The 19,303-nt window shown below is 40.1% G+C and overlaps 1 protein-coding gene across 3 annotated transcripts; it reads right to left on the reverse strand.

The window, feature by feature from the left end:
- Positions 1 to 203: 203 nt before the first annotated feature.
- Positions 204 to 16,870, reverse strand: LOC135468078 (carbohydrate sulfotransferase 15-like). Of its 3 annotated transcripts, none has more exons than XM_064746116.1 (8): positions 16,239 to 16,870; positions 5,148 to 6,228; positions 4,532 to 4,835; positions 4,218 to 4,352; positions 3,773 to 3,929; positions 2,973 to 3,129; positions 1,833 to 1,980; positions 204 to 884 (listed from the first exon to the last, which is right to left on the reverse strand). In XM_064746116.1, the coding sequence occupies exons 2-8, from the start codon at positions 6,168 to 6,170 to the stop codon at positions 685 to 687; spliced, it is 2,124 nt and encodes a 707-aa protein (XP_064602186.1). In that variant the 5' UTR covers positions 6,171 to 6,228; positions 16,239 to 16,870; the 3' UTR covers positions 204 to 684. The 3 variants fall into 3 exon arrangements, with proteins under 3 accessions (XP_064602186.1, XP_064602188.1, XP_064602187.1); XM_064746118.1 differs by lacking the exon at positions 16,239 to 16,870 and adding an exon at positions 9,884 to 10,069; XM_064746117.1 differs by lacking the exon at positions 16,239 to 16,870 and adding an exon at positions 6,538 to 6,633.
- Between the last annotated feature and the right edge of the window lie 2,433 nt (positions 16,871 to 19,303).

Genomic DNA, 19,303 nt, shown 5'->3' on the forward strand with positions numbered 1-19,303 from the left:
TCACAGAACCAATCAAAGAAACGAACGCCTTGGTTTGTAACGGTTATTACATACATCATCTTCACTGGGTTAACACATTAGTTAGGAGCATATCTTGGTTCATCTCATGATTTTTCATTCCCAATGTTCCAACATCTGTCTTTTTTCACACAAAATGAAAATAACGTCACAAGATAAAGTAAATATATACCTCGACACGAGCCTTCAACGAAACAGCTTTTTTTTACTACATGTATATACAAATATTTAAAATTTATGCGTTAAGACAAACCAACTGTTTAGATATTGACCTGCAGTTTAGCGTCGATGACGTTACGAGGAAAGCTTATCCTCTTTGTAATCCATTCAGGTATAAATGAAAATGAATGACTTTTTTTGTAATACATGGAGTTGTCAGCTCAAAGAATCACACATTTGCGTGAAGACGAAATCACAGATTTTCCAATTCCCTAATGAACTTCTTGGTACAGAACAAGAACATCATCCTCTGTGAACACCATTCATGGTTCACAGTCACGCTGTCATGATTCAGTGATATCCAGGTCTTTCAACGCCTTCATTCATTTAGAACTCTTGGTATTCCTTTGTGGGGTTTCTTTATCTGCTTGGGCCTGATTATACAACGATACTGAAGAATTCAACATTTTAATTCTCGTCAAATAACATGAGGTTTTTTCAGGCGAGTCACGTACTGCCGGGTTCACTCCACAGGAACTGATCATCTCTAAGAAGAGTTACCAGCTCTTCGTTGAATGATCTGTAGAAGTTATTCAACAGAACCCTGGTTTCTGGAAGCATGTCCCCCAGAAGTTTGTCCTTCACTCTCCGTGTATTCGCCTTCTTCTTTGACAGTATCTTTGTGATATGGGAATCAGACAGCATCCCTAAAAACAACCAGATAACGCCCAGGTTATATATGTATATATGGTTCGTTCGATTTATATCATTTGTGACTTTGCAATTGATCAAAGCTTACGCCATTGAGGTGGGGTGGGGTCGGGGGTGGGTTGGTGGAGGGGAATCACTGGCTCAGGCGGCTCGATAATGACTTTGGGTGGTTCTTTCTAGGGCACGATAATAGTAATTCGTTGTTAGTATAGCATCATAATTTCTGTCACTTTGGGGTGTTTCTAACTCACCAAGACAGCATAACCACTAAAACTGGCAATCCTGTATAAAGCAACGATTGCTTCACTTTGGGTATAAAAATACAAGGATACGTGTTGCAGATAATACTTATAAACCTACACAAAGGAACAATTATATTTCGCCGTGAATTGCAACGATTTGGTAATATCGAGATATATGACAACCAGATGGTAATATTATGTGATGGTGTGATTAGCCTGTAGAGAAAACTCGCCCAAGAGAATGTACATATTGGGGCCTCGTTGGTTCAGACCAATGAGGTTGCGTTGTAAAATATGGGTTTGCCAGTACGTCGTAATACCCATATTTTCGACGCAAGTTAAATTCCTCAAATGCTTATATGAATGTGTCTTCATACAGTGTGTTACAGAATGGTGTGTGAAGTACTATAAACTGTAATTAGGCCCCGTTTCAGCCAAAATGTTATGGGTTGGTCTTTCTAATCCACATCTCGCGGCTGGAGGTTTGGTTGGTACATAGCGAATGGCAGTAGCTTAGTCCGGGCTCTCCGATTTCCTCCACTAATAAACCTGAGCACCATCGTATAAGTGGAAATTCGTGAGCACGCCATTAAGTATCAATCAAATATCCAGGTGCATTACAATCCACAAAGCTGCCTTATACTCTCAATCATTCACCGATGGACAAGTATGCCCCATGACAGCACAGTGTTGCTCACGTACCCAGGCCTAGGAACTTGTAGAGCTCTTGGAGCACGTCTCTAGGGTTATCAGCGTACTCCTCTGTCCGTATGATGAAGAACTGCTCTCGAGGGAACACACGCAGCCAGTCCTTCATGAAGACAGAGTACATGCCCACGCGCAGCCGTACCTATAGAATAAATACAAGATCACAAACGATTTATTGTCCTATCAACAGAACAAGCGTATGATTACAGCATGACCACTGGTTGATGGTACATACCCAGCCCTATCTGCAGAACAAGCGCATAATTACAACATGATCACTGGTTGATGGTACATACCCAGCTCTATCTGCAGAAGAAGTGTATGATTACAACAAGACCACTGGTTGATGGTACATACCCAGCTCTATCTGCAGAACAAGCGTATGATTACAACATGATCACTGGTTGATGATACATACCCAGCCCTATCTGCAGAACAAACGTGTGATTACAACATGACCACTGGTTGATGGTATATACCCAGCCCTATCTGCAGAACAAACGTGTGATTACAACATGACCACTGGTTGATGGTACATACCCAGCCCTATCTGCAGAACAAGCGCATGATTACAACATGACCACTGGTTGATGGTACATACCCAGCCCTATCTGCAGAACAAGTGCATGATTACAACATGATCACTGGTTGATGATACACATCCACAGATACGTATAATTACTGAAGAGTGATGGATGGTAAGGGCCGAAATACATGAACACATACACAGTATATGTGAACACCAAAGGGATTTTCCTTACAAAAACAACAGAACGGTCATGATTTTACCACGGTTTTAAAGAAATAATCCATTGGTTTTATTTTTTTAAAATTGCCGTGTATACATGATACACAGTCAAAATTGAGGATTTTTAGTAAAGTGAACGACTAGAGCATCACTCGAGGGCCCTCAATACCAAGAGTTCAAAAGAAACAATCCAACAGTCAACTTCACCTCTTCATATACGATATCAATTCTAGGTGTTCATTCTATTATTCGTGTACAAGTTCACAAGTGCTAAGGTGGTGTCTGCCGTCAGTATGCGACGTCATGGTGATTAAGTCTGAATTCCTTTGAGTAACAGGCCTCGACATCGAATCGAGGATCGCCCGCGATGTGGGTGAGCTTCTTACCTTTGCTATACTCTTCACGGTAGCATTATACGCACAGCTGCGTATGGAAGCCTGTCGAAAGCAGTTCTCATACACACCGATAGCTTTCACAACGTCCCCGTGGAAGTCCACCGGCATCTTGTCATCCTTCCGGAAATACAGATAATCCGAATACATCCTGAGAGAAGAGAGACCGCCACAAAGGGTATATTAGAGTGAAATTCGTCATACAAACTAGTGTGAAACGCTTGACATGTACTTGAGTACTAGTACGAAACTCAAATAAACTAGTGTGATACTCGTCACATATACAAGTGCAAAACTTTTCACATATACTAGTGCTAAACTTGTCACACATACTAGCGTGAATATCATTACATATACTAGGGCAAAACTCGTTACGTATAAAAAAGCGAAAATTGCCACATATACTAGTGCGAAACTCGTCACTTATACAATTGCGAAACTCCTTACATATACAAGTGCAAAACTCGTCACTTTTACTAGTGCGACACTCCCTATGTATACAAGTGTAAAAGGTTTCACACATACTAGTGCGAAACTGGTCACACATACGAGTGTGAAATTCAACTACTTGAACATGTTTTGACCACTTGACACTGATACATGCGTTCTCACATCCACCCGTTTACACGGATCTTGACAATAAAACTGAACTTGACTACAGGTGACTTTATGACCTTAAATGAAGATAAATTTGGATGTGGTGATGGAAGCGGGAGGGGAATTTTTATTAGGTCGCTGTCAAAAGTATGAAGCAACGTTTGATACCTGGTAACATATAGTGTTGTGATATTTACCTGGTTGTAGGGTTCCTGAGGATAAGAATTAGCTTAGCATTAGGTAAAACATGATGGACATAGTCAGGATTGAGTACGCGTGGCTCAGTTGTGTTTTCGTTGCCCACCATCGCCCACCAGTGGTCATTATCCCAAAATGTTGACATACTTCCTTCGCCTGGAAATTAGAAAAAATCAAATTTCCCAGTCTGGTTTTTATGTGACATTTCCGGTGTTCAGTAAACAGAAGGTAATACAATTCGCATGTTACTTGATTACTTGAAGTTGGATTACACATATGACGACGCAGCATGTAAATATATTCACAGAAAAGAAGTCTGCATATTCAGAATATAATCCATAAATAACTATTCATTATTATAACTATATTTTATAGTTATAGTTAGTGTAATAATTATGCATGATTGTGTCGTCCCATCGGCCAGTCAGGTATATAGGTATGCACCTGTTATCATTTTGTGGTAGACTGTACCGGTGTCGGGTGAGACGGTCGGATGCTGCTCAATGTTATATCCGGCGAAGTCGAACAGGTCCACATAGTCTGCAAGCGATAACACATTACCAAAAGCCCTGTGTCTGCCTGCAAGGATAAGAAGGTTGATGGTGATGCTAACATATGTAGACTTGTTTTCAAGTACCTTATCACAGTATTGTCAAAATTAACAATTAGACAAAACTACTGACGAAGTATATACAAAAACCAATCTATATAGCAAAAGTATCTTTGTAGCTGAAGACGTTAAACATTACAGATCGTACCTAAGCGAGTTCTAGTCCACCAGTGAGGTTCTTTTGTCGGCGGTCGCACGCAGTCAGGATGAGCTGTTAATTTCTCATACAAATCCGTACTTCCACATTTTGGTTGACCAATGATAAGAAAGTAAGGTAAGCAGCGAACGCGATGGTGGTCTCCCGTTTCTTGCCTCAACCGCAAGGTGGCGCTCATACGTGTCAATATGGCTCGGACGTTTGGAACTTCTAAATACAAATTGTCTATATACCAGGTTGTCACATTTTCAATCCAACAAGGATTTTTGTAGTCTTTTAAAAACTTAAATGGCTCCTGAAAACGAAAGGAAAAATACAATAGGCGTATAGTTTAAACTGTATGTAAAGCATTGAAATATACCTATTGCATTCGGGTATATGACCATTTTAAAAATGGCATAGTATCATGAACCTTCATGCGTCGATATGTATATATTTAGGTGAAAATTAATATATTCATGAACAAACCAGCAGAGAGAGCCTTTTATGAGGTCGATTTCTGTTAAGCTTTTCAGTAATGCAGTTATACTTTGCCAAATTTTGTGAATTGATCAACAAAATCTTAAAGTTTTTAGGAAACTATGATTTAACTTTTTTGGGAACCTACGATTGATAGGAGATCCACTTCATGGGGGTCATAAAATATTTCCTCCTGCATCGTCATGAGTTTTGCACCACTAGTCCTGATTGTCTCTGGTGGCCACGAGGAGTTAACCCCATGTTCATCATAGTCGTACTCATCTAAATTGTAGCTGGCGGGAGAAGACGGTTTAGGACTGACTGACGGAGTAGCTTTAACCGTGTTGCTGGAACGTACACTTATTGTCAAAGGCTGCGCAGACCTTACAAGGACAGGTCTATCTGGAAATGTTTTGCCACTGTTTGAGTTTACTGCGGGAATGGGAGGTATTCGGTCTCTTAAAACCGATTTGATATCATCGGATTGAACCTCAGATACAGGATCTTTTTTATCCTGTGAAACAGTTTCTGTCGTCACTGGGTAATCTGATGAAGCATCGGAAACAGAACTAGGGCCATCATTTTCATCATAATAGCCCCCATTGCCTTGGTACTGGTCCTTTGACAAACGCCTGATATCGTCTCCATCCTTTTGACTCGTTAGTATCAGACTACCTTCTATACTGTTAGAGTCTGTGTTATTCACAGCAGAAATCTGTCCTTTATCGTCATCCGGTAAAATGCCCAGATTTGAGATTTCACTTGCCGTCAGAGCAGTGGTCGGTTGAGAATCCCTGCCCATATTATTCCCATTTGGCAGCTTCAGTGCGTCTGCAATAGCCGCAATATACTTGTCCTTGTCTGACTCGTTTTCGCGTATTATCACTGACTCACTCTCGCGCGAAGACTTACTTTCTGTTGGATTTCTGATTGATTTGCTACCAAGTTTATGGATCGTGGCTCTAGATCTTTCGTGCAGGTTCGCTGACTTTCCAGGCAATGGTTTGCCGGGAATTAATTTAACTCCCCAACCTTTGTTCAAACTAAAATATGTGAAACAGACGGTCAGCACCAGGAGACACGTGACCGTCGTGAAGGTTTGTCTCCGGCTACACACGACGATGTTTCTGTACCAAGTTCGTGGTGACGTCACAACCCTCCCAGGCATCATCGACACGCCCTCTGGCGATGAGGATACCAGTCATTCCCCCGAACCAACTTCTTCCGCTCTGCAAAACCATTTAAAAAATCATACAGTGCTCAACTAAAAGACATCAAATAATATAACCTTTGTTATTCCAGAAGATAGGTAGAAACAAACGTAAACAGCATGCATTTTTTTGATGGGAAGTCATTTAGAGAAACCGGAAAAAGGACTTTGCGTCACTCAGACCCCGCGCTCACATGGCTAGATAGCAAACAATGGTCGCGTGACGTCAGCGGAAACAGCTGCGTTCCCCGGTTACAAAAATAACTGGCCTGCGATTGATTAAAATTGTTTTTATCCCGGTGCGTGTGACTGGTCAAAAACAGACAACCTGCTCTTAAAAGCCACAACGAGTGGTCAAAAGCGGCTGTCGTCACTGATCGGAAGTGCGTGGCTACTGAGCGCTGTGAGTGGAGTGAAGGAACGTAGCCCATGCATCCATTGTACTGCAGGGAACTTCATTACTGGCATAAACATGTAATCTGTGCCGTGTGCTGTTTGTTTATTTATCCTCACATTACCCAACAGGTCTTACTTATGTAACCTCTACATCACAAAGTGTTATCGTAACATTTGCATATCCTCTATATTTTCGGAAAGCACACATATCTTGATCGGTGAAGCACGTTTTTTTTCTCTACCCAATGTACAACCTGGCAAGCTTCTCCAGTAGAGAAGTGTTTGTTTTGGTATACACGCTTTCTAAGAAGTCAAAGGCTGTCCATAGTTGTCCTTCCCGATGAAATACGTTTACCTCGTTTACCTCGAGGTGCAATATATATTACCCTGTTTAGGGGAACATTTTTACTAACCACCTTATTTTGTCACGCCAATAACACCAACAAAGCTTTTCATGCATGCTCTTAAGCGTTCTCGTGTTTTATTTTTAACCCAGTCTATGTAAATCTGGAAAACTGACAAAATCTGATTGCCACCTGCTTCGGGCATTGAACGTTATTGTGGTTCCATTTCCTGCTGCACTCGTTGTATAGAGGGAATTGCCCACCAGCTTCTCCTCCACACACCTAAATACACACTTCATCAAGTAGCCCTATACACCTGCTCCTACCGACTGACGGCGTCTGCAATTCGCGTCTGGCGAAGGATCAGCTGCCAAGAGCAGCGCTATATGGATAGATTTAACTTGACTTGATGCGTCACTGTAATGACTCAACACAAATTCTGTTGAAATCAGAGAACATGACTTTGGAATTTGCCCCAGCCCCTGAAGCTAGAATGGTTGGTGCAGAGGGATTTATACGGTATAATTTCATAATCTTTGTGTCACGTCTTGTCAAAATGATAACAGAAATTACCGTACAACCACATCTGTCACTTGTAAATTCCCAACGGAGTTGAATGATCACAGTATATTATTTTCATGAGTAAAATATATACGGTATATGCCGTCACTACAACAGCGGTCATTTCTCCACCGTATCTATGCTTTAACAGGTTTTATCCAGATTCAGTGCATACTTCAAGCTTGTATCGTTGTATTGGAATTTCTACTCGTCTAAGGAATGTTTAATGATGCTTGCTCAACCCGGGAGTATAGTGGGAGATTACGTATCCTGCCGAGAAACCCACTTTTGCACGAGTGCATGGATGAAGAACTTAAGCACAGGGAGTTTTGAAGATAAACAGAATGGGCAAAAGGTGATCAATTGCTGTGGAATATGGGTATGATAAATTCTGAAGTGAAGATAGAGGTAATCGAAGTAAGATCTAAAAGGGCAGGGATAGCTTGCGCAAATCTAACAGCTGTTGTTAATTAGCGCAGGAGACCTACCTACATCCAAACGGCAGGCACTAGGCTGATGAGCCAGCCCGACACTCTACCAATTACCCGTAATACAAACATAACCGACCCACTCTAAAACCATACCCCCTACAGAAGCAAAAAAAGTTGTTAGAAGAATGCTGTTTTTGTCAGAGCAAATAATGTCGCTTTATTGTGCGTTGCCAGACTAAAGTTCACCTTCTAAGACTCCGCCTATGACGTCATCGGGACGGATTGGCTTCTTGAGATTGTGCTATATCAGCAAATCTAGATACATCTTTGTGTTAATTATTTTATACGTAAGCTGAACAATTCATACGACCACAGCTAATAAGATCAATTTGCAAACCAATGGCTCTTTCACACGCAGAAATGACTTAAAACGTGATCAGTCATGCAATTTTAGTCGAGGACACCAAATCGAAAGGAAAACAGCATGTATGTCCTGTTTTCATGCGACAAGTCTTTTCTTCAAATTGTACCCTGTGAACATTCACACGAGGATTCGTTATACACCCAGAAAAAATGTCCAAACACTTCATAAACGCAGTGTTATGCTTTTTTGAAATATTGCAAATTCGATTTAATAACAGCGTTTACGTCTTACAAAATAAATCTCCTCTTAATATTACTGATGATATATCACAGATTACTCCAAATGGGCGAGGAATGCCTGACGGAAAGCTTTTCGGAAGGTTGGAGAGGGTTACAGAAGTGCAGGGCAATAAACTAATTCAACTAGGTGCCCGGGTGTCAACCAGCACCGGAACACGTGCTAAAGATTCCAGAGTTACCTCTAGAGAATCCCAACGCTCGCTTAACCTTTAACCTTACAGTAATTACTGTACAACACTTTTTACTTTGAACTGTCTTCAGAAGGCATGTGGCACTGACGGAAGCACTTAGTTCTGTCTAACAGGACATGGATGGTGCCGATATGTCCTTGTCTTCGTTATATAACAAGAAACACAGTCTTTTATCTCGGCTGGAAGAAGACAACAGATGTCTGGCTTTCTATGCCGTAAAGACAGTAGCCATCAACATAATTTGGGGTCGTTAAAAGGTTAGAAATTACCGCTGTCTTCGGCAGCCATAATCTGTAACAGTGGGTATACATTATAGCTGTAGCGGTTTCTAATGTAAAGATATCTGTAATTAGAGGGAGTCCTTAACTTTTTCCAACACTTCTCAGTCGTCCTAAAACTCTTGAAGTCTGGCAAGACAGGAAGGCTGGAGTGTAGAAGTTAACCATTTGCTAAAAAGGCTGCTTTCAAAACTTGTCGAGATCTCCAGAACCGCCTTTTTTGCAAACCTTTTGTCTTTCCTCAACATTTCAACGACTTTTCTGTACTTTACACTATTGTCACAGTAATGAAATTAAATAAAATTGTCTCTCTGTTATACACATGTAAAAGCAAACTTCCATTTACAAGCAAAATGTCACAATGTGCCTTCATATCTGCAATGATAGACGTTTAGTCTACACGATGCCTATACTAGTCTACCCTAGCAAAGGGAAGTTCAGATCGTACTTACACGTCAAAGCGTTGGTATTGCAGGAAACAAAAGTGAAAACGGACAGATGGGAAATTAAAACCAGTACTACGTATACCACATATATAAAACTGCAATATGTATAGAACTGTTTTTCACGGATGACGATGAAAGTCAACATTATTTTGGCAAAACCTAAAAGTGCTGGCGATTTGGAGCAACACACGTGAATGTTAGAACAAAACCATTTCATGGTATTCTCTTTTCAGCAAATTTTTACGTAGGTTTGCGAATTACATGTTGACAAACATTTATTAGCATAAGCGTGATTGGGGGTATCACAAATGTGTCATCTTTAATAACTCAGGCTTATTTCAATTACGGAGTATATAATTCTTACCTCTGACGGATTTCGCCAAATAACTGACAGATGAATCATCCCACTTATCTGTTATCTCCTCTATATCACGCTACCCCTCCACATCTGACGAGGCCGAGTTTACGTCCACAGTATCGGCTCATTACGTCCGCGCGTTCAACTGACACAATCTAAGTCATATCTGAGAGGATTAAACACATCCAAACGCCCCAGTGATAAATCGTCCTCTGTTGAGAAGAATATGTGGAGTAAGTCGAGCTTTATACATGTATAGAGAAACTCAAGCGATGTATATATATATATATACACAGCTATGCCTTCGCTCAGAAAACAACGTATCGTCCACGTTTTTCTGTGTACCGTAAAATCACGCCCACTCCATTCACAAGCGACAAACGGTCCTGTATGGGGAGGTGGTTGGTAAATAAATACACGGACCATACAACACTGTTTGAATAATTAGACAAGTTTCCTTGCACCTGTATACCAATATATCAGTTAAAGGATAAAATTGCCACGAGGTTTCCTATACATGAAAGTCAGAGTATCACAAAATATGTAAATTAGCAAGTAATATGGACAGAGGGTCGAGAATCTCTGGCACTGTGGTTCATAATTGTGTCTAATTCCACTCATCGTGTTGAGTCATAACGCAACGTCGGATGTATGAACAGTTGCAATCAAAGCGCAACAGAGATACATGTTTGGATTATGCACAGCTTATATAGTAACATGGTACACGATTTAAATTCTGACTTCATTCATTCGCTTAGAATATTCCTAGAACATCACTGAAAACTGTTGACTGCTTCTCATGGTATGATTCCGTCCTAATTTCGTATTTTATATACTTTTTTGATTTGTGTTAAACGTCGGTTTGAGAAATGACATTGCCATTGTTAACATGAAACGTCGATATTGGTTGGCGGCTGGTATACGAATGTCAGATCGAGGCACGGATTGATGGTATCATGTGATTACAATAGGAGAAGTACAAACTCTGGTTACAGATTAACACGAAATGTGGGTTAAAGTGTATACTACACAAAGCCGTATTATGGGCAATTAGTCGGGAAAGTGGGAATAAAGGATAATTTGTCATCTGTCCGGACGAGTAAATATGTGACAGAGTGGGCTATGATAAACGACCCAGCTGTGGCTTATAACCGTCCACTTTTCTACGTGACCGTACCAGGTCCGTTATAAATCCGTGTAAACAGAACCCAGCACACGTAACCTTTAAACTTTGCTACAATATCATAACCTTATAACAGTCCAAGTGCACCTCAAGTAGATTTGCCTCAACAGCTGTACACGTTTTTATTAACAGCGGTATATTTGTTTGGATTTTCTTTCTTAAAAACGGGATTTGCAAATGCAGTTTTTTAATTTATAACCGTTATTTAAACTATGTAATTATGAAAATAATTATATTTTTAAAAAAGAAATGGAGTGGATCGCAAAAGTAAAAGGGCTCTACAAGGACATTTTTGGGTCGAAATTGACATATGGTTTCGAAGTCAACTCGGCTCAGAGTTTTTGGAGTAACGTCAGAGTTAAGGTCTCGAGATGTGTGACTTCCACATTATTATTACTTTTTCAGAACTGTTAAATATTCTGTTGCATGCCTTAAATATCGAGGCTAGATAAAAAAAAATCATGTTTCATGAAAAGCATGTAGCCTTACGTGCTATCTGCAATAAACGGCTGCTGAGAAGTTAAAAGGCCTCGAGCTGGGCCCCTAGGCGAGCAGACAGCGTGCACAGCCAAATTTCGCTGTGTTCGCCAGATCGGGTTTCGCGTTTAGAACTGGAATCAGTGGGGCGGCCTGGAGAAAATCTTCACATACCAGGCAGCTAACAGTTGAGAGACGGATGCCGTAACAACCAACACACATATATACGTAATGCAACCATTAATTTTGGAGACAGGGCGCAATTAACACGTAACAGCAGAGAACTTTGCCAAAGGGCCAAGATCACACACAATGATTTAGTTTTGTTCAAATATGACAAAAATAGGTTTACATTAAAATGTCACTTATACAGCGAGAACAGCACAGAAAAAAGGTTTTCCAAAACACATCGCATTTTTCCACGTCATTTGCCTAAAGCATATGAACAGCGAGTAAACACACTTGGGCACCATGGTCTGATTGTCGAAACAGTTCCAGTGCCTAAGACGTAAAACTTGGTAGTAATATTTGTTGCTGGTAGTGATATTTTTATTATACGATGGATAATTTGTATGGGATTCAATCTGTTTTTGCAACATTCTGTTTTATTATCCATGTACTTTTTAGATATATATAGCACAAACATTGCCATTTTCCGACGGAATACTCAATGCATGTTCGTTTGTTTATTTGGAGAACGAATACTGGTCAAATCAGAAAATGTTATATTTCAGTGTAAATAGTATTTGTATGAGTGGTGAAAATCCGAACAAAAATTTAGCCCTTGTATAAATGATTTTAAATACCGGCACTCTGTCAGTGTAATATTCTAATCTCAAGTGTTTTGTTCTTCAACCAAACACATTACTGAGGAGGTTAAATTATATTTCAGTGGATACTCCATTAAGCGTCTTAAATACACATGTTTTAAAATGCAAATAGCTACAATTCAGGCACTTGTGGATAACACTCATAGTTATAAATGGATAGCTTAGTGGTTTGTCATTTGGACACATTTTAAAATTCTCATCTGTTTCTCAAATCTGGATCCTTGAAATATACTAAGTATGTTTATATCGCTTATCTGAACACAAATAACAAAAGCTGTCACTGTGAGCCCCTTGCTCTCATGTAAATAGTAACACAACTGGAGGAATTAATGAAAATATTAGTGTAATCAACATTTAGCGAGCTTGTGTTGAATAGTGCAGGTGCTAGCCCCAAAACTCTTTTTTCTTTGGTTTACCTCGTCAAAACCAATGCAGTAATACGTTCCCGATGGCATGTCAAGCCATTAGTCTACAGGCTTAATGCAAAATCGCCTTAAAACTGCAGGGGCGTAACCATGGGGGTGGAGATGCAAACAAAGAATAGTATCAGAAACTTTCCACCAGCTGGACTTTGCCGGTCGGGGACACTAGAGGCAACTGTCAACAGTTGTTAGCGGTGACAGGTTGGGTGTATTAAAGAGCCTTCTGCAAAAATCCGCCATCCGTCAGAACAGTGGTGGGAATATTGTATATATGTTATGCCGCACCGCTATGGCAATGACCTCCATTCCGCTGTGTTTTGGTTATTTTAGTAAAGTAAAAACCTGTTCATATTGGTTGACGAATATAGTCTTCGCCTGACCAAATGTTAATCACTATTTGCCACAGAAAGTGAATCAATAGCTTGTGGATGTACACAGGTCTGCTCAGTGCATGCCCCGGGCTCAGAGGTGCTACCAGGATAAGTGGCCAAACATCACACCAAGTGCAAAGTGCATTCCTTCTTCCCACAACCCATTCTCAGTATGTCATACACTTCATCGGGCTTACCAACCACAAAACATGGGCTGTTTCCACTATAACAGAAGGTTGCATTGTACGTGCAGCCGTCATCACTGATCATATGCAATACTCCTCACGTGTTTTCCCGGTTGAAGACCCACAGCTTTACGTCTGTAAGAAAGGAACCACCCCTATAAACTGCGTGTTGACGAGGAAATGGAGAAGCCATTTTTTGCCGACGCAAAAATCTAAAACTAGAAAACGACATGAATCATCTAACATCATTAAAACAAAAATCTTCTTTACGAAAAAATAACAAAAAAATGTTTTTATTCCAGTTTACGTCACTGAGAATAGCCTGCCTTTCGTAATGTAATACAATTATTAAAACATGTGATTGTAATTATGAAGTCGTTTTAGACACTAGTTATAGCGCGCCAAAACAGAGCACACCAAACTGGATTAATCAATTGCTACAGCATTAACATTCCGTATATGACATTGATAACATCCACAGTCAAACAATGCAGAATTTAGAGTAAGGAGCCAATGGCAAATATCACATTGGAAGTTCTATATTTTCGGAGCCTTGCATAGTCTTTTAATATTACACAGTTTTAAATACAACCAAGAATATAATAATGTGACAAAAAGGCGCCTAAGACATTTTTGTCGTGGGTAAACCCTCCATCTAAAATCTCCTTTTGTTTCCGCGGTTAAAAGACAGCGACAGTATATGTGTCATCAGAATTTCTCTGAACCCCTGGGGTCTTGCTATATTATTACCCGTTTACATTTCACATCGTTGTGCTTTAATGTTAGGCGGAGGGAAGGGGAAGGGGGTGCTACGTAAATTTTGACTAAAATGACCCTACGAGGTTAGGTGATGGACAGCACAGGGTTAGAAGTTTGGGGTTAGGTTTAACACTATATGGAGACATGGAGACCTCTGACCTCATTAACCGTTTGACCTCCACAGATGACCAGCCGGTTGGTCAGTGTACGCCCTCAAAACATCCTTATGTCCAAACATATATCAGACATCCACGCAAGGCACGGCTTGTTCTCCGTCCATGCCAACTCTACAGGGACGCCATGTGGTAAAATTGACGCCACCATAAAGGACTTAACAGCGAAGCGCATGAAGCAGAGAGCTTGCCTAGGGATATATACACCAAGTTGAGGATTTGCACTGACAGGCCGAATTTCGGAAGCCTAAAAATTAATTATATGCTGCATCCATTGGATTTCTGATGAATAAGGGACTATTAACAGAGTGACATCAAGGAAGATACCTTCCTAAGGACCCTGATTCTCGTTACATTTTATGTATGGTTACGTTTCTAGGCGTTTGACAGGAAAACAGTGCATTTTATTGTTGCAATGCAAATCTTTACGGTGACTTTGGTGATACGCCCTGTGGTTTTCTCAGATTACACATTAGAATATCATTAATCACCGTCAAAAGAGTTGATTGTTTATGTCTATATTTCATTACAAATACAGGCTGAGTATGCAAGTTGTGTCGTAGGGCTGTAGTCGTACAGTGACTGAATGCCTTAACCGAGGCTGTGTAACAAATTCTCGACGTGAACAGCGGGTTGTAAATTGACAGCGATACGTCACTGCGTTTTTTACATATTCAAAATTAAACCTACATCATTTAGATTCTACTGTTTTGTTCAGTGTGAGTTTTACATATATTGGTTCTCATCCTGCAAGTTCACAACTGTAACGAAGGATCCATGTTATCTTCTTCGCATTAAAGGCACTCAGTCTAATTAAAAGGTAAATCAAAGTTAAAATTATAATCTTATTCAGGTGTGTCAGAGTACGAAACCTTTTGTGCTGGAGTATTGGTTTGCATATGTAAAAAGGGTTTACTAGTGATATCATTACACTGGCAGAGTAATACAGTTCAGTTGTTAGGTATCAGTCATATTGGACAATAGATTTTAACTTACCAGCTATACTCCACAACAGCGGATACTTCAAACCTGAACGAAGACAGAAATGTTCTCATGTGTTCTGCCCAGAGACAGGTAAAGAACATTATTATGAGATTTTTCCAACGTGTTAAAAAAGAGGGTGACACATATAATAGCTAATAATGGCTCCACCTTAAGTGTCACGATTCAGTTTACTTTGTATCCATGATTACATTGTGGTTCTTAATGAAAGTCTGATTCGGTGTGTAAAAGCCTCTAGGGATTATATTGTGGCTATCACCAAAGAAGATTTACTCTGGCCAAAACGTGACCAACAAAATGACAAGTAGCATGCTCTAAAGCATACATAGTGTACATTTGCTCGTCGGCAATGACAAGCATTTTAATTCATCTTCAGTCACAACATGGCTCATAGTCATCACACATATTTTACCACCTCGGTCTTAGACATGCGTCTAATCCGTAATAGCGGCTAAAGAGGAATATCTGTGCAAACTTTTGTAACAAAGCTGCAAGAATGAATATTGAGCAAATGACGCAATGGACTCCAAAAAAAAAAGACTCAGTATAAATGTTGATGTAATATGCCGCTATTTGCATGGATCATGGTGAATATGGAAGGTCAAATGATTTAACCTAAGTACAATGAGAGTGAGTCAGATAAGCAGCCCATTGACCCGCAGACATAGTGACCTTTAGCTGGTTCGAGGTAAGGGTACATTATGCAACATCTGTATTACACAATACCACCAAGGGTTAAAGAGCTTGTTAAACGCCTTTTTGGAACATAGCTGTATCCGGGAAGCCACCACTGGCTGCTCTTTCCTCCAAAAGGCAATTTACCGCGTTAAATTTGAATTCAGAAAAAAGCTAGCACAATGCAAAAAAATCTAAACTTTGCCCAGTTTCATTATTCAAATTTAAGACTACTCCATTTACTGCTGCATATGTCTACATGTACGTAAATAAAGCATTCTTACCTGCTAGGCATGATCACGCAAACTGGGTGATATGAGTTGAAGAATAAAGCTGTAACAGGGTATCACAATTCGCCGGCCTGATGGTAAACAACGGACACGTTCAAAACCTTCATGTAGGGGGGGAATAAAGACTTATGGACCAGTTTCCTGGTCAAGCTTTTAACCAGCCACACGTGTTTAGCACAACACCCACCACAGGGAAAATATATCCGAGGCGGACCCGACGTTATCACAAGGTTTACACGCTGCACATATATCCAAAATGTGCATTTGGCTTAAAAAGTTAACAACGTAACTGTTGGAGGTTAAGAGTTGCAGTCTGTTAACTAGACGAGCGTTCCCTGGGCTGGGACTGGTGATGTGACCCGTCTCACAAGCCACAAGCTGTGGCAGCGCAAAGCCGCAGTCCCGCGGCTTACAAGTATAGTATCGGTGCTAGTGTAGTCGTAGCCTACCCCTGTTACGTATGAGGTGCGGGTGGTTAAAGTTAACTCAGTCTGGCTCCCTCCCTACCCTTCTTGTGCCTCTTTGCAACCCCTAGTCCCAGGTCATCCTTGCCAGATGACGATTACAAGTACAGAAGTGCGACCTCTCCGTACAAGTCAGATTAAGTTTCTATCTACGACTACATCATACCAAACTCTTCCCGGCTCCTCGCCTTCAGACTGCTTATCTCAGGACAGTCTAATACACTGTCATCTCCAGTACTTGTACTGTTGTTTGATCAACAATGTAGAAATTCCATCCCTGCAGCGAAGACGTTCAAACGGTTGACTGTAAGCTCACAAAATAATCGCGCTAGTGCATATGTATAATACCAGATGATTTTGGTTAACATTCATCCATGTCAACAAAAACCGAGAAATGAAGCTTTGATTATAAAACATTTTTTGCTTGTTGCATGATCCAGACCACGCAACAGTTATATCCACCCAAATACGTCAAGCAAATGTTACTACAAACAATATCATACTGCATGCTCCATCTGTCTAAATGCATTCTTTTAACCAACCTTTGCACAGTGTACCTGGAATCATGTACATCTAAATAACAAAAATGCATATAGTCGTTCATATATAATAACAAAGAATGTGAATTCCCTTTACCTTGCAAAACAGTATTCAGTGTGTGCAACAAATAAGAAAATAGTATCCGAAAAATACGTGTTCAATAAGAATTAATATAGTTTAGTTCCACTTTTGTGTCGCACATATGACACGGTTTTCGCGATATATTAGAAGCAACCCTCAACACATATTTTACAATTACGTAAGATTACTACCAAGTACAGGCAAAACTATTTTAAGTGGGGGATTTCATGGTCAATATTTTAGGTTTAAATTCATTTTTTCTTTCATTCATCAGCTCATTTCGAGTGTGAATTTAGAAATCAATAAAGTTAATGGCAAAGTGTCATTCAAGCTGATGGTACATATGAACAAAATTTTATCAACGGACGAGCTCTTGATATTTTTAACATGACAATAAACCATGTGCCGATAAATAAGGTGTAGTAATGCCGAAGCTCAAATATACCCTGATCGACACAAACTTGGCAGTTTTATATATAATAGGCGATATAGGTGCTGGTATATCCCTACAGACTGGACACGTGGTCCACACATGGACTCACGTCACATGAACTCTCACGTATAGATGGTCCGCTCTCTGCTGGCGAATTCCCAGTAATAATATTTGGTCTGAGTTAAAATTCGCTAGATTCCTGACGCTGCCAGAAAAACCACTGTTCTAAAGCCGTGAGAAAGTGGAGCCAGTTTGCTCAGGAATTTGTAGAAGACATCAGTTGAGGGTAAACGAAAAAGACCAGTCGTCGACGGCTTCCTACATCATGTCCATCGCTGTCCGCCTTTAGGCTCAAGCAGATTGTTGAATGAATGAATGAATGATTATAGTTATATTTCTTCATTTGTTTAGTTCAGTGGTGTTTGACGCCAGTATTATATACGCGTATGTATTTCTTACGCCGTTCTCAAGAATATTTCACTTCCACAACGGTGACCAGCCGTGGAAGAGGAAATCGGACAGAGTCCGGAGGGATTATAATTATAAATGTTAAACATCTCGGGCAGTATTTCAGTTCTATCAGACAGCTTGCATAGCCTGCATGCTTATAGGTATGTTAACCATCACCAGACTCCATCAAGAAAAGGCCCGCATAGACGCCAAATAAATAAATTCATTTCAATTTACATACGTAATATGGCAGCAAAAACTCCAAATAATTGGCAATCTCGGTGATTTAGAATATACAAGTCAACATAATTCTGAAATACCTTTTCACTTACGCTGTATAACATCAATCAGTCATTCAATCAATCATTCAGTCAATCAGTCGATTTCATTTGGGCACTTGCATAATCGTCTAATGGATCACCATTTTTATTTCTTTCTCATTTTAAATGTCATCCTTAATGCAGATTATTGTTTGCCTTTTTCCTTTTCACCGTAAGACAAAACCAAACCACCTAAACCTGATGAAGATATCTTCCGATTACATAATAAATGACATGCGCCGAGTACGCAATAAAAGAGATTTAATAACAGGTGCAACTGAGATATTTGTCCTAACTCGAGTATGAACATGCATTTGTTTAAAATGTCATTACACACACACCATGTCATTTTTGATTTCGGGTTTCCTGTTGTCTGAAGTTCTTGCATACCTACAAACCACAATCTCGTATTTACATCACTCTGCGTTGTACAGATCACACAGACATCCTGATAAAAGAACGCCCACACCCTCCTGGTGAAATCCCATGTGTATAACAAAGTCGACGAGATTTTGCGTTGTTTTGTCTGCAAAGGAAAATAAATGCTCTAGAGAATCAGGAGAGAAAACACAGTGTGAAGTTCCCATGTGGAGACAATTTGCATTCAGAAGCAATCGTGGCGGGGACAAATACCACAGCATTTTGGATTTTGCACCCTTTTTCTGAGACACTTTAAGCATTAAAACGTGCTATTTACTTAGTTTCCGACTATGCATGTGTTATATTTGATTCAACGTTGTAACATATAGGCCGCCCTTTCACCAGTCTTCT

This window comes from Liolophura sinensis, chromosome 6 (assembly GCF_032854445.1).
Source record: "Liolophura sinensis isolate JHLJ2023 chromosome 6, CUHK_Ljap_v2, whole genome shotgun sequence".
NCBI classification, from domain to species: Eukaryota; Metazoa; Mollusca; class Polyplacophora; order Chitonida; family Chitonidae; genus Liolophura; species Liolophura sinensis.

Bases quoted from the DNA above. Each gene is read 5' to 3' on its own strand.
- LOC135468078 (XM_064746116.1), bottom strand. From the start codon at position 6,170: ATGATGCCTGGGAGGGTTGTGACGTCACCACGAACTTGGTACAGAAAC. The intron at 4,836-5,147 runs GTAGGTTCCCAA...TTTCGTTTTCAG, and splicing joins AAGTGGATCTCCTATCAATC to GAGCCATTTAAGTTTTTAAA. The intron at 4,353-4,531 runs GTACGATCTGTA...TTATCCTTGCAG, and splicing joins GTGGACTAGAACTCGCTTAG to GCAGACACAGGGCTTTTGGT.